A 16344-nucleotide genomic window follows, 5' to 3' on the forward strand; every position below is an offset into this window, starting at 1 on the left:
TCTTCTTCTTCTAGCTCTTTTTTTATAATCATTTATGGTTATAAGACTCCCCCATTTGCATCTAACTTTTTCTGTTGAATGCTTCCCAATGCTAACATTCACAAGTCATCTCCACCAAGTCATCCTTTTCATTTTATCTCTGGTTGTCCAGGTATTCATCTTCCTTCATATGGATGCTACTGGATAGCTTCTACTAAGGAAGAAGTGGAGGAATTTTTCAAGTCATTAGAAGGCAGCTGACAGGGAGAAAGAACTGCTCCTTGTTGAAGATCTAAATAGTAGGAACAAAAAGAATAGAAAAGGAATACCAGATATATAGAAGAAATGCTTCGCAAATGTGGAGAAAAGAGCTGAGCTAATAATGGTAAGTACCTGCTGGATTTCTGTTCAGGACATGAACTAATCATTATTAATACCACGTTCTCACCTAAAAATGTGCACAAATTTGCATGGGAAGAATACATAAGTAAAAAAGAAACATCTCATTAACTATGTGATTACTGATAGTGGTAGTGCTGGTTCAGGACACAAGAGTATATAGAAGATTTGTGATAGGAAGTGGTCACCATTTATTTATGAGCCAGATAGAACAATCATACTCAAAAGAAAAGTGTGGAAAGAAGTTTTAAAAAAAGAATCAAAGTCAAGCGGCTTTCAGAGTTGAATACATGTACTCAAATATACAAATATTATGCAAGAAAAAAAATGAGAGTTTTGAAGACAAGCCTTGGCAATTCAATGACAAACTCTGAAGAAAACAATAACTGAGGCATCAAAATTAGTGGTAGTCGTGGGCACAAATGACTTAAGAATATTTACACTTAAGAATATTGGTATTAGCAAATCTTTCTATAGAAACATTTAAAAAAAAAAGGCCTTGAAAGAATATCATCAGTGATGAATATCATCCTTGCTTTTTGATTTTCTTGACCACCTCGACAACCAATATCCCAACTTGAGATTCATCTGTGAACTAGAGTCCAGTGGTTCATTTCTGTTTTTTGGATTTAAACCTAACCAGAGAATCTGGTAAATTAAAAATCTATCCTTAGAAAACCAACCCATACCCTCTTCTCACCATTGTGACTTAAAAACTTCTCCTTAATTGGGGAGAAGAAGAATGTTGATAGAAACTTGAGGAAGTTGTTGCAGCAAGTAAAGAAGAATAGTGTTGTTGGGAAAGTCATAGGTTATGTTGCCCAGACATGATAACAGTGAATTGAGAAGGAGAACAGAGATAATGAATAGTAAGATGGCTGGTTGTGTGAGGCAAAAGGGGGTTCAATTTGTAAACCTGTGGAGTGAATTTGAAGGGAAGTTCGAATGGTTATAAAGCTGATGGATTACATTTGAATGGGTTTGGTGTTGGGCATTTCGAAAGGCTACTGTTTTCTGAGAAGGCACAGAGTCAAGAAGTTAATGTAGTAAATGATCAGTCTACCTGTGAAACAGGACAGCACAAATCAACAGATTGTACAGCAGGAGGAAGATGGATGTGAGGTTGAAGATGTGGATGCAGCAGCAGCACACAGTGATGGAATGTATAAAGATGAGGATGAGACAGATAGAAATGGAAATCACAGTCAGGATCAGGGAAATGGGAGTGGTCAAACTGAAGAGAGAGAGAGAGAGAGAGGTGTAGCATAGCAGCTAGAAAAGAAGTGTTGGTGGGTAGAATGGCCTCAAACACACAGTGATTGTTATGTTTATACAAAAATGTAAGGAGTATCTGAAACAAGAAAGCTGAGTTTGTTGCATTGATTGAAATGGTATGCCCAAAAGTAATTGGAATAAGTGAAACTTGGTTGTCTGAGGAGGATGAGATGTCGGGAATAGAATTAGAAGGATATATATAATTTTCCGGAAGGATAGAGATGTGAAAGAGGAGGTGGAGTGCTATTAATGATTGCAGAGGAATTGTGTCTGCAAAGTGTGGAAGTTGATAGTGCATGCACAGATTTTGAATCTGTGTGGTGCGAAGTTGAAATAAACAAGTAAGTATGGTGTATATCTGATAGGATACTGTTATAGGCCAGGGAATGCAGAGAATATTGATTGTGAAAGGTTTAGGCAAATTAGTTGGGCATGTAAAAAAAAGGTGATCCTGATGGATCACTTTAATTACAGGAATATAGACTGAAAGGAGGAGATAGTGTATGGGAACAAGGAGAGCGAGTTTGTGGAATTTCTGAGAGATAAGTATCTTAAGCAGCATGTGATTGAAGCAACTAGAGGCTTTAATGTTTTGGATTTGGGAAGTGATGAAACAAGAAAAGGTCACTGCCACAAATGGATATGTGTGGAAGTATAAAGCAGGTGATTATAGGCAGCTCTGTAGTCAGTTAGCATCAGTAGGTTGGGTAGATGAGCTGAGTGAAAAAGATGTTGACAATGCATGGAAACTCACAAGGCAGTATCTGATAAAAGCAATGTATGATTGCATACTGAGGATTAAGTGAGTAAATAGAGTAGGAGTGAAATGAATGAAAAGTGAAATCAAGCAAGCTGAGCTGGAAAAGAAAATGTTATGGAGGAGGTACAAGACAGTTGGTGGTGATCAGGATCCATAAAGAGCATAAAGTGCAGGTTAGAAAGGTGACAAGCATGGTAAAGAAAGAAAAGGTGCAGTATAAGAGGAGATTGGCTGGTCAGGCCAAAGTTAACTCTAGGGAATTTTTCCACTACATGGCAAGCAAGAGGAAGAATAATTATGGCAGATTAACATTGGTGGATAGTTATGGCAGTAGACTAACAGCTGCAAAGGATATAGTGGAATTATTGAACGAGCACTTTATCAGTGTATATCATACTGGTATAAATGATCTGGTGCAATATATAGAAGAGGGGCAAGTATTAGGAGAATTGGAAGTGAAAGAAACAAAGGTATATCAGATGTTGGTCAGGTTAGATGTGAATAAGGCTGTGGGAATGGATGACATATCACCACATATTGTTAAGGAATGTGCACCACAGTTGGTTATGCCCTTTACCTGGTTATTTAATGAAAGTCTTGCAGTAGGTAGGGTTCCTAAGGAGTGGAAAGACGGCAAAATAGTACCACTCCACAAGCATGGTTCTAAGATAGAAGGCTCCAACTATAGCCCAGTCTGTATAACTGCAGTTGTGGTCAAGGTGTTGGAGAGATTGGTAAGGAATAGAATATAAAATTGGGTTGATGGGCATAGCATTCTTTATGATGGCCAGCATGGATTTGTAAAGGGTAGGTCCTGTTTTAGTAATTTACTTACATTTTATGATAAGGTGACAAGCGTGTTAAATAAGGAAGAATCATATACAGTGATATTCTTAGACTCTGCAAAAGCGTTTGATAGATTATCACATGATAATCTATCAAACATATGATGGAGCAGTGTCTCAAAAAAAGGAGGGTAACCAGTGGTGTGCTACAGGGTTCTGTTCTTGAGCCTCTGCTGTTTAAATTGTTTGTAAACAATATACCATGTGGACTGACTGGGGACCTTCAATTATTTGCTGATTATTATTATTATTACATCATCACACCTCCAGGGAGTCCAAAGACTCATCGAGGGAGGGCATCTACTCTACAACTCTTCGTCTCACTACTCCACCAACCTTCATCAGCTAACACCAATGCCATCTACTGCCGACTACCACCACTAGCTTTCACAGACAATCACAACATCCATGCCCATGGCGGGATTCGAACCCGCAGCCTTTTGGCTGGAGAGTGGGTTCGAATACGCTAACCACTTGGCCAACCAAGTTGAGAAGAATTATAAGTAGCACTGCTGATGGTGAATCCCTTTGGGAAGATTTGAATAGACTTTTTACTTGAACAAAAGGGGGGGGGTTGTAGTTTTAATATCAATAAGTGCAAGGTGTTGCATTTTGGAGTGCAAAAATATAAGGCTGTATACTGTATCGATGGTGCCGTACTGCAGGAAGTGGATGAGATTAGAGATTTGGAGTGGTGGTTGACAATAACTGAAGTTTAGAGGACATATTGCTAGTGTTGTCCATCGTAGTGCTGCTATGATAAAAAGTACTCTAACATGCAAGGATAAGGAAGTGGTTGTGCCACTGTATAAGGCACTGGTCAGACCACATTTGGACTATTGTGCTCAGATCTGGTACCTGGTTTTCAATGTTAATTGGAGATATTGGAGAAGGTCCAGAGACGAGTGACTAAGACAATATCAGGAGTTTGGAATACTGGCTATGGAGAGAAGTTGAAGAAATGTGGATTGCAGAGTTTTGGTGGATAGGAGGAAGAGAAGTGATATGATAGAGACATTTAAGTTAGTGAGAGGATTTTATCAGATTAATCCAGAGGGGATTATAAAAAGAGAAAAAGAGTAGAAGATGAGAGGAGAAGAGTCAGAGGTCATTCCTGGAGTTTATGTAAAAGTGTAGTGAAGAAGGTGTGAGGAGTAGATTTTTTACATGGAGAACGTCAGTGAATGGAATGCATTACCAGAATGTGTTGTTAATGCAAAGAGTGTTAGGATTTTAAGATTCTATATGGTAAATATGTTGGCAGTTGAATGAACTTCCCACGATGAATCTGTTGACTCCATGGAGGGTGAAATAATAAAAATAATATTAATATTTTCAGCATGGTATGACTTCTTCAGTTTCTTATGTGAGTTTGTCATTTACTGAGCTCTTGATCACTTTCAAAACTTGCTTTCCAAATTTGATATAAAATAATAATGTATATTCTTTGTTTTTTAGTAACCTTCCTGTAATGGTGAAGACTTTTAGGTACTTTTCTTTATTAATTTACTTTACTCAATAATCAAGGTTCAATTCACAAAAATTACATATTAATAACAAAAGCCGCAGAGGTATTTTGAGTTTTGCTTGGTCCCTGATGAGAACAAAAGGTTAAAACAACTGTGTTGTCCATGAATCATTAATCAAAAACACTAATAAAAAGGTAAATACTCTGGCTCTAGGATAGTGTGCTATAACAAAGGTAATTCTTGCTGAAGGTTAAATTTAGATAATGTTTTTGATCACATTCAAAACTTTTATAGTTTTTAAGACAAGCATGTGTGCCTACTCAACAGAATATAATAATGGATATTTATCATCATTCCTTTTAATAATGCTGCCATGATGAAACTTTTTAACATCTCTCTCTCTCTCTTTTTCTAGGGCTTTCAAAAATATATCGATCTCTGGATTTTGCCCACAACACAGGCAAACTGACCAGAGAACATGCAATTAGCAGACAAAATTACTAGTCAGTAATTTTTAATAATGATTAATAATTAGTCAGTAGTAAATAATTGTGGACTGTGCAGTGTTGCATAGCATGGACTCACAAGACTCCATGTGCAACATAATAGTAATATTATAGTTTGAGCTATGATTTGCTATAATCCTGTCGAGTTACTCAACTGAAATCAATTCTCACCTGGGATTCAAAACTTTCCTCTCCATCAATCAGTGAATCATGATGTCCTGGAATGTCACCAACATTTACGTCAGGTGGTGAGGCCGGTGCTGAAGGAATCTGAGTAGAAGCAAGTGAAGTGGCTGCACTGATGATAATCTGGGGAGGAGGATTCATCTGAACTGTGACATTTTCATTTCTTTGAAGATTTTCAGCCTAAATGAATTGTGAAAAGATTCAATTTATACTGTAAATATTTAAAAAAATTAATTTTCTAGAGAAAGTGATCTATATATTAATGATAATATAACTGAAAGAAATGATATCCTTCTTGTTGATTATTACTATATGGTTATGGAACTGCTCAATACAAAAAAATAAATTTGCATGCAAATATCAGGAAATTTTCAAAGAATATAATAGTACAGAGTTAAATGCATAAGTACTATAAATATATCAGACACTGCTTGGAAAGAAGTCAATAGGCAAGATGCATCATGCCATGCAATGAGTTATGTGTTTGTAGCCAGTATAAATTGGAGGAATATGATGCTCTCAAGAAGGGAACTGATGGAGTTTGAAAGAGGCGTGATAGGATGCCATGTTGCAAGCCTACTGTTTGGCAAATTGTTGACAAATTGGGCCATCCCGGGTCAACAATCAGTAATCCAAACTGAGATGGAAGCATAGGGAGTCAACTGCAAGTGCTTCAAAGTGTGCTTTCAATAGGTTCAAGGTTGGTAACTCTGGTTACTGGATGTCAGAACTTAAAATTACAGGCTTTCCTTTTGTCTTGGGATATCATTAGTGATCCAGTGTAACTGTTGCATGCACAGGCAACACAAAGGAAATGATTAGATATAGAGTCTGAAGTTTTCTACAAAGTGTGCCTTCAATGGGTACAAGTTGGTAACATTGGTTACTGGATGTCAAACCTTAAAATTACAGGTTTTCCATAACTTGGGAATCACAGTAAGGTTAAGCATAAGTTTTTTAACAGTAGCTGCAGATTCCAGAATAATTTCTTATGTTTAACCTTACTGTGATAAAGATACTGGTTTATTTTGTAATCTTCAATAAGAAACAGCTTTTCCTTTATGTCAGCTGTCCTCTGAACTCCTTCCTGCTGGAACCTTTTATGGAACAAAGCACAAATAAGTCTCCATGTCCAGATTACATTTTGATATTAGCTCATATCACTTTTCTTGAAATCGTCTCCCATTTGAGAAGTTTATGTTTAATATTGAACACTATAATTATTCCCTTCCTTCATTCCTAATGCTTGAATATATAATTTTCAGAATTTTATCTGTTTTGTTTCTTTTTAGTCTTCGTAACAATTATGTCAACATGATATTTCTCTAATTCTCTGCCAGTTACATTCTTTTCTATTAATGCTTATTAGTAAATGGAGTCTATCTTTAATTCTTGGCAGGAAGCAGTTCTAGTAACTAACTTTTAGCATTTGCTGTGGTTCCCTAATGAACAATGAAAAGACAGGTCGGCTTGTTTTGTAAAACTGAGTCCTCCCACACAAACACAATGAGCACACATGAAATTGGATTATGTCAAACCATTATAATGCATGTGTAGTTACCAGCAATATTACAGAATTTGGTCAGCTAAGATCTCAAACTGCCAGCCTATCCTGGTTTATTCAACAATCTAATGGATATTCTAGTAATGGGGTACCAAGAGAAGTTGAAGGCTGGACACTGCATTTGAAGTCCTCCTGGTCAGTTTTCTATATTTCTTATAGGCTATGTAAAGGCTCCCCCTTCTAGATCTTCATCTTTAAATATGATTTAACCACCTGGATTCAGTGATATAGGTTAAATAATAAATATTTTAAGTAAATAACTACTTTAAAAAAACACTTGACACTTACTGTAACAGCCTGAATTATTATCTGACTTGGAGAGAGAGAGGCAGTTAGTGGGATGGCAGGCTGTGTAGCATGTGTTAATAAGAAAGTCTGAGGATTAGTTGTTAACTGAAGTCCTTGGGGTAATACTTCCAATGCCTGGAGTACTGGAGTAATGCCCATGGAAGGCACAGTATGGGTGGAGAGGTCAGCTGTGTCTATAGCAGTAGTAGTAACTGCTGTTGTTGCCAGTGAGGTTACAGTTGTAGGTAAACCTGAAAAAGAGATCTAATTTAAATTTTTTCAGTACACCTGACTGCTTAAGTAAGATATGTTAATCCAAAGAGCCTAATATTTCTGTATATACAATTCACATTTAGAACAATATTCTTAATAATTGTATATGCTTGTGTGTGTGTATATTAACTATATATTCATTTCGGAAAAGTGAGAATCATTTAATTCCAAAACTATAATTTTTTAATTGCAAAACTGGGAAAAAAAATGATTTGGGTCAAATGAATTATTTGACCCAAATAAATTTAAGTCATTCATCACAAAAACTTTGCATTTCATTTACAGATTGCATTTATTTGCTAATACACACTCCATCAACAATTTCCAATATATATTTTATGAGAAGTACAGGACACTGCAGTAGCAATAATAATTAAGTTAACATTATTAGCTTGCTGTAGATTTTGATCTTCTAAGGTGTTATTAACTGCATCGATCCATCTAGATCTTCCTCTGAGTCTTTTTCCTACCATCCTGGCATTAAACATTTTGTCAACCTTTCCCCTCCTCCCTGTCTCTTTCTCTCTGTTAAAGTAAATGTATGTTCATGCTGCCTTACACCTTACATTACTTCTGCTCAAATTCTTGGGGTAAAGAATGTTTATTTCTGATACCATTTTTTAATGTGATCCATTTATGCCATTTGTTCACTCAACTAATTTCTCAAGTCTTATATCTGTGGTCTCTAGTCTAGAATCAACTGCTTATTTTCCTAATTCTTAGATACATAAGTTAAAATCAATTTAAACACTATCTTGTATACTGTAGTTTAGTGTTTTCATTAACTGTACTTCTATTCAATATAAATTCATTCATAGCTATTCATCATACTGACTTTGTTTGATCTTGAATTATTTTCACATTTAATTTGCCATCCTAACTAATATTTGTGGCTAAACAGCTGAAATGCTTTACTTGTTTTCTGAAGGTACTCTGATACCATTGATATTCCTGTCTATTTTCATAGTTTGTTTTTCTATTGCTTATTTTCAATCCAATTTGTTATAGCAGTTATTATTATAACTGGGATCATCACAAAGTATCACAGTATCCTTAAATTTGTTATTCTCTATACTATCACTACTCTATCAAGCAATGCATTCTTTTCACCATAAAAAATGCACACAGATGCCTTACTGCACACTCTGTGTAGGGAATCACATTACTGTCTCTTCTTTTGTCACTAGTCAACACATGCTTCGATGGCAACACTTGCCTTATCTGATTTACTGTCACACTATGAATACCTTCACATTTATAACAGTTCATAAGTAGATATCTATTTCAAATAAATAACAGCTTAAAAACTATTTCTTCATGAATTTCCTGGGAGTATGGTGCACACCTAGCACACTACATCTTGAATATATGCCCTTAATACACTGGTGATCTCCAACATGTTTTAATTCTTCCATCAATGGACCTGACCCAAACTGAATTCTATTATAATCACCTGTTTTATAATTCCAAATAAATTCCTTTCTCCTTGATACTCCTGCATGTCTATTCCTCCTCCAAGTCAAAGGCTGCACAATCACTCTCACTGATTGGGTAAGGATGAAATCTCAATCACAATCAGATCCTCTTATGCTAGGACCTAATCCAAAACTGTTGAAAATTGTGAACCTCCAGAAATTCCATTTCCTTACTATTATAAGCTGTTTTCTTCCAAATTTATACCCTATAGTTAAAATCTCCCATGCTGGTCACTCGTGTTGCACTTGTCAAACTAAACTTCCTAAACATCAGTTCTTTACACTCTTGTGTTTCCTGTCTTATAGATTTTCTGCCTCTACCTCATACCATACATTCTCAAATCCATTAATACCATTGCCTTCCAAATTCTCCAGTTTGAGAAGACACAACAACTCATCACTTACCATAAGTAATATTCACCGACCCTATTTAACTCTCCCTATCCTGATGAAATATGCTATATCCTTCTATTACTGTCAGGACATCATCTTTTGTCCTGACAAAAGATGATGTCCTTTTGTAGTGAAACATCAACCATGTTTCACTCTACTTTCAATAGTCAGCCTATACAATTTTTGGAAGACTAAAGGAATAAATGCCACTAATTCATTTGCTTTATTCCTGATATGCTTGGTAAAATATGAGCAAATTGCTAAAACATGATCTTCCTTTAGTAAACCCATCCTGTTCCTTGCAGAGTATAGCATGTTTGTCTACCCATTTTTGTATGCGTGTTCTTACCAACTTCTCTAAAATCTTCACTATCACACCGGAGATACTGATGGGTCAGTAGTTAGACACATCAGTTTTTGCACCAGTCTTGTACAATGAAACTATCATACATCCCTTCCATTCCTATGGTATTATTCCTGATCTGAGACTCAAGTTATACAAACATGTGAAAGGCATAGCCAATTCAGATGAACATTCCTTTAAGCAAATGGGCTGATATTCCATCTATATAAATTCTTATCCAGATTATGCAACAGCTCTTCAACCTCATTTTCATGAACCTCTAATCCTTCATGCACTGTGTCCCATGTTACATACACCTGGTTGATATATCTTAGCAAAGTGAGCACTCATTAACTGAACAATCTCATTAGCTTCCGACACTCGAGTAGCATCTGCATTCAATAAAGTTATTCTTCCACATTCATTCTTTCTTTTGCTTGTGGCATAACGATACAATTCTTTTGGATTGCCTTTAGCTTGCATGCCAATTTCTTTTCATACTCCAATTTAGCTTTCCTCACAATACTCTGGCCTGAGCTTTATATATTTCATAACTCCTCTCACTCTTACTCTCATGATATTCTTTTCACATAATCTTCTTCTTGTGGATCTCTTGCTTAATAAGATTGCTCATCCATTTCACTCCCAGCCTACTTATTCTTCAAACACTAGGGATACATTCAGATACCGCCCAATTTAAGTACTTTTTCAGATTCCCATGCATTGCTGGCATTTTTCCCATTCATTCATACCGATGTCCATTCAGTAACTGATATCATGGGACCAAAGATAGTATTCCCCTAAGTTGATTATAATTTCCAGCTTTTTAGTTCAACTGGTGGTAAAATAGCCATATTCTTGACAGAGACCCCTTCTGATGTTATGAGCAAATCCAACACTCTTTGACCTCGAGTTCCTTCTTTTACATGCTGCTTGAGAAAGTTGTCTCACACAATTCAATAAAATTCCTCTTCTTTTTTATCATGAGATTTCTCTTCTACCCAATCAATGTTTGGAAAATTAAGGTCACCCATAATGATCATTCGTTTGGTACCCATAAGGCTAAATTGGTGATGCATTTCTTTATCCCCTGCAAATGAGTCCCCAGGTCTGTAGCAACACCCCCACCATATATTTCATTCTGTTAACCTCCACTTCACACCAGATAAACTCAAACTCACCACTACAGGAGACATTGTTATCATCATTGTTTTCTTGTGGTTCTACCCTAACCAGACTCAAGTCATCTGATATCATTAGTAGCACTTCTCATCCTCTCTTATCTCTTCTGTCATTCCTAAAAATAGTATATTATACCCATTACACTTAATCCCACCTACCATATCTGATTCTGATAGTCAGGTTTCACTAATGCCAATAATCTTAGGTCATATCATATTCAATAAAGCAACGAACTCAATCCCTTTGTTTCTAATGCTCCTGGTATTTGTGTATAGACATAATAAATTATCACCTAGCCTATTCTTATAATTAGATATCAACCTATTTGGTCTTGTTCTAGAATTTTCTTTTCTCCCTCCCCAGACATACTTAAAAGTTCTGAACCCAAAGCATATTTTTTCACTCCTTCGCCACATACATAACCATGTCCGAAGGCATTCATATCTTTATCACGTTTGCATATTATAGCTGAACTTTCACACACATTTTTCCAATTGCTCCCTTGATGATCTAGTTTCCCTGACTCACATTAGGTTTCATACCAAGAAGTAATTTCTCCAGGCTTCTCAAGTGCAGGCCATCTTTCTTATACAAGTCTTTTCTGCCATCAAACACACCCAACACATCTAAAAACTTGCATCCATATCTTCTACACAGCCTGCGTGTGAAATCATTTGCTATCATGCCCCCCCCCCTTAACTCGGTGTTATCATATCTGGGTAGTAATCCTACAATTTTCACTCTCTCACATTTCTTTCTCACTTCTTCCAACAGACCTTTCATATCGTCTCTCATCCTATATTTGTCACCACTTTAATTATTAGTACATACCAGAACTACCATTTCTTTTATTTTCTTTTTTGGTTTTCAATTACATTTGTCATATTTTTAATTTTCACTCCTGGTGTTATCATATCTTGAAGTGGTGACTCCCTCAGCAAGCGCAAATTTTAAAATTGAGTCTCCATACCATATCCCTCCTTGGGCATGGATGTTTGTGACTGTCTATAAAAATACTAGTGGTGGCAGTGGTGGGCAGTAAATGGCATTGGTGTAGATGATGAATGTAGTTGCGGTTGGAGAATTGTAGAGTAGGTGCCCTCCCTCGATGAGTCTTTGGACTCCCGGGAGGTTTTACGTAATAATAATAATAATAATAATAATACCTCTTTTTTTTCCTTAAATATTAACTGACTTACCTTGTTGTTATTAATATTTTAATTACCAGGTTCAGTATTTTCCTGCCTGTTCTTGTTCTGATCCTTTTTCTTTTCCTCTCAAAGTTTAGTCAAACGTTTTTCCTCCTTTTCCAATTCCCTAGTCGATTTTCGTTATCTTTAGTTGTCTTATACAAATAATTAATATTAAGTGCTATGATAAAAATATCCCACCAGTTGTGAAGTTTGTGGTGTGATACAGTTTTTGTTTGCAGAAAACAAGTGCTGCAGAAATTCACCACTGACCACGTAAGGTTTTCTGGTCCAAGGTAATGAGGAATAGTAAGGTTAGGGAATGGTTCTCTTTTGTGTAAAGAAGGGTGCAACAATGTTCATGATGAAGAGCACACCGGCCAGCAAAATATGGTGACAGATAATTTGGTGGAAAGAATGAACACGAAAATTTGTGAGAATCATTATTTCACAATTACGGAACTTTCTTTCAAATTCTTGGAAGTTTCACGCTCAGTCATTCATGAAATTGTGCCAGAAAAGCCGGGGTATAAGAAATTGTGTGCCAGATGGGTCCTAAAAATGTTGACCGATGTCCATAAACAGCAACATGTGGAATCAGCTCAAAAATTTTTGGAGTGTCACGAGCTACCTGGAGTGACTGGTGATGAAACATGGATTTAGTACACAAATGCCGAGTCAAAATAACAATCAATGCAGTGGCACCATTCATCATCTCTGAAAGCAAAAGTTCAAACAGGCACCATAGGTCAAAAAATAAAAGATGGCCACTGTCTTCTGAGACCAAAAAGGAATCTTGCTCATCAATTTTCTTCAGTGAGAAACAACAATTAATGTTAACATGTATTGTGAAAAATGCTGAAGAAACTCAGATGAGCAATCCAGCAAATTCAGAAATTTGGGCAGGAACTTTTTACCTACCAACTCTACAGCTCCAACTTTGCACCCAGTGACTACCTCTTGTTCAGCATATGAAGCAGTGGCTCCCATCTCAGCACCTTGAAGAAGATAAGGAACTGAATAACAGCATGACTCAGTGGTTGAACTCACTGGCAGCAAACATTTTTAAAATGGTATGAAGAAGCTTGTGCCAGGATACCAAACATGCCTAGAAATCAATGGTCACTATGTGGAAAAATAAAGTATGCATGTAGGTATTTTAGAGTATAATAAGACTTTTTTCTTTTCTATCAGTTTTTTTTTTTTTTTTTAAATTCTTGACCAGACCTTACTTTCTGGATGTGTCTCATAATATAACTACTGATGTCCATGACTTTCTGTATAGTTCAGTTTTGTGCAGTTTGCTATTAATATCATTCATCTACCAGCACTGCTATAAATTATACTATGAATCTTATAACAGAAGATAATTATTCTGGCACTGCAATGAAGTAATAATATATTGCCTTCAACAATAAAGCAGAATTTTGATTTCCATATTTTAAATAATTTATTAAGTAATCTCTTTCAGCAGTCAGTATTTTACACACCTACCTGGAGCACTGGCTGTCACAACAATTCCTGCTGGAGATGGACTAGGAGAGAGTGTAGCGGTCCGTAGAATAGCAGGTTTATGCCTAGTTAGTAGACGAGACTGCTGTATAGCAAGTGAATCTGTTTGTGTATCCACAGATGCTACAGTTGCTGGAGCAGCTTCCTCTTTCATTCTGATTTTTTGGACATAATGTTCATATAAATATTCACAAGTTTCTAAAATAAAAAAAAGAAAAAGCTATTAATTAAAAAAGCCTTGTGTGTTCTATTTTGTTTCTAATCTTAAGTAGGCAAAGTACACTATTTTCAAAAAGTATAAAAAAGAAATTAACATTTGTAAAGGTAAGACTTTTGGTTGACTTTAATTACTACTGCAAGTTTTTCTAAACTTCTAATATCTATAAAACTTCAATTTACTCTAAAACTATGGTTCTTAGAATTTGTACATTTAAATCCAAAACTTCCAAATGTTGGCATTCTTGTGCAAAGTTCATGAATGCTGAACATTAACTATGAAATCAAATTATTACAACAATAGGAAGCTATTAATTTATATATGAAACACCTGCATACCATCTGTGTGCAAGTGTTTCAACAGTCACATTATTTACACAAAATTCATTACTTGCATTTCTTTTGCAGGCCAAACAATCTGCACCAAAAGATTTCTGAATTAAAATTTTCTAAACAAAAGTTAGAAAAAAAATTATAAATTATTATTATTCCCCCCCCCCCGGCATTTCTATGGAATCAAAGATTCATTGCAAACCCCCTACACTATCTACCATGTGCCAGCCTGATTAGTTGAGTGGTTAGCAAATCTACTCTATAACTAACAGGCTGTTGGTTCAAATCACACCACATATATTGATATTGGTGATTGTTTTTAGGTGGGAGATGGATTCAGTGACTGATGTGAGACCACTGCCCTGCTTACTGAAGGCCAGAAGTAGCTTGAAAAAAGGTTTGTGTTTGGTCTCCAGAGCAGGGTTTCCAGATTATATAAAATAAATAAAAATAGAAAAAAAAAATCTTTATCCCACCCAATGTGCCATACCTCAACAACATTTCATAGGTGGGAATCACATATAAAATACTTCTTGAACTCATTCGCTGAAGAAGTATTCACATACTGTCTCTAGCAATCCATTCCACCCATTCACCAGCCTCAAGTCAAAAAATCTAGTACACATAATAAATAAGGGCATATATATATATATGCCCTTATTATATATATATATTTTTTAGACCTATATATATATATATATATATATATATAGGTCTAAATATATATATATATATATATATATATATATATATATATATATATATATATATATATATATATATATATATTAGACCACCTAAACAAGTGCCACGAAAAAATCTCTTTCACCCTCGAACTGGAATCAGATGACTGTCTTCCCTTTTTAGACCTCAAACTTACCAGATGTGCTGAGAACATTAAAATCTCAATTTTTAGAAAGCCTACTCATACTGACAGATACCTTCATGCTTCCTCCCATCATTATCCTCCACAAAAATGTGGTATTATTTCCACTTTAGCCCACCGAGCCAAATCATTACTTACCGAAGAAACAGAAATTATAAATGAACTCAGTTTTCTTAAAAGAACGTTTATTAACAATGGCTTCTCTCCAAAGAAGATTGACAAATTTCTTTCCCCCAGGCACTCAACTACTGCTGAAGATCCCCCTCCCCCAAGAGCCTTCATCTCCTTGCCTTACATCAGCTCTCTTTCACCAAAACTGGCAAAGATTCTCAAGAAATTTAACTTCAAAACGTGCTACACTACGCTTCCAAAACTTCGTTCATTACTTTGCAAACATAAACAGAAACATCTTCCTACTCAGTTTCCAGGAGTCTACAAGATTTTGTGTGATTGCGGAAAGCCTTATTATGGACAGACTGCCAAATCCATCCTTCTACGTTTGGATGAACACCGTAGAGATATCTCCTATAACAGGACTAGAGCTAGCGCTCTCTCTAGCCACGTTCTCTTTTCTGCTAACTCAGACGAAGGCCGCCAGCACATTGTAAACTGGACTCAAACTGCTAATATCCATGTGTGCTACGATGAACTCGAAAGAAAGATTGTTGAATCAAGAGAAATTTCTCTAGATTCCTCTCATATCAACAACAGCCTGAGTTACAATCTCTCGGACGCACACGTTGCTTCTGTTCAGTACTGGCGCACTCGCGACAGCACGTAGTATTCGTTTGTATGGAACTCATACTTGCATTTTTTCAAACATGCTACTGTTTTTCACTTGTTCTGTTAATACAATTTTAAGTCTCTGTAATTTTTTATATATTTCTTTGAGTATGATACCTGATGATGTTCTTGTAACGAAACTAGTAAACTAGTAGTATCTTGTTAAATATATCTTGCCATCTTTTCTCTCGGTAATAGTCATTAAACTTATTTTATATATATATATATATATATATACATATATGGGTCTAAAATCTGTATATGAAAACAAATGAAACATTTCTTAGCGATACACAAGGTAATAAATAAATAACATCATAAACAGACAAATATCGGTGTAGAAAATACAAATGTAAAAAATGTCTATAAAACATTGTAGTAAATTTAAAAAAGTTTTTAAAATCATATACAATAATTTAAACTTAAAAAAAACTAAATACATATATAATTTATATAAGATGGTAAACACCAATGCTCTGTAAAAATT

The 16344-nt window shown here is 35.6% G+C and overlaps 1 protein-coding gene across 4 annotated transcripts in view; it reads right to left on the reverse strand.

Moving 5' to 3' along the window:
* LOC150108479 (cyclin-D-binding Myb-like transcription factor 1) overlaps window positions 1–16344 on the reverse strand; it is a 357130-nt gene that overhangs the window by 12542 nt on the left and 328244 nt on the right. For all 4 annotated transcript variants that reach the window (XM_090415885.1, XM_090415883.1, XM_090415884.1 and 1 more), the window contains 3 exons: window positions 13622–13837; window positions 7272–7522; window positions 5405–5599 (listed from right to left, as the gene is read on the reverse strand). In XM_090415885.1, the coding sequence (XP_090272011.1) occupies window positions 5405–5599; window positions 7272–7522; window positions 13622–13837 (662 nt within the window). The remainder of the gene's footprint in view (window positions 1–5404; window positions 5600–7271; window positions 7523–13621; window positions 13838–16344) is intronic.

The sequence above is a fragment of the Typopeltis vanoorti genome, chromosome 3 (genome assembly GCF_054136105.1).
Source record: "Typopeltis vanoorti isolate ZY-2024b chromosome 3, IOZ_Tvanoo_1.0, whole genome shotgun sequence".
Taxonomy (NCBI): Eukaryota; Metazoa; Arthropoda; class Arachnida; order Uropygi; family Thelyphonidae; genus Typopeltis; species Typopeltis vanoorti.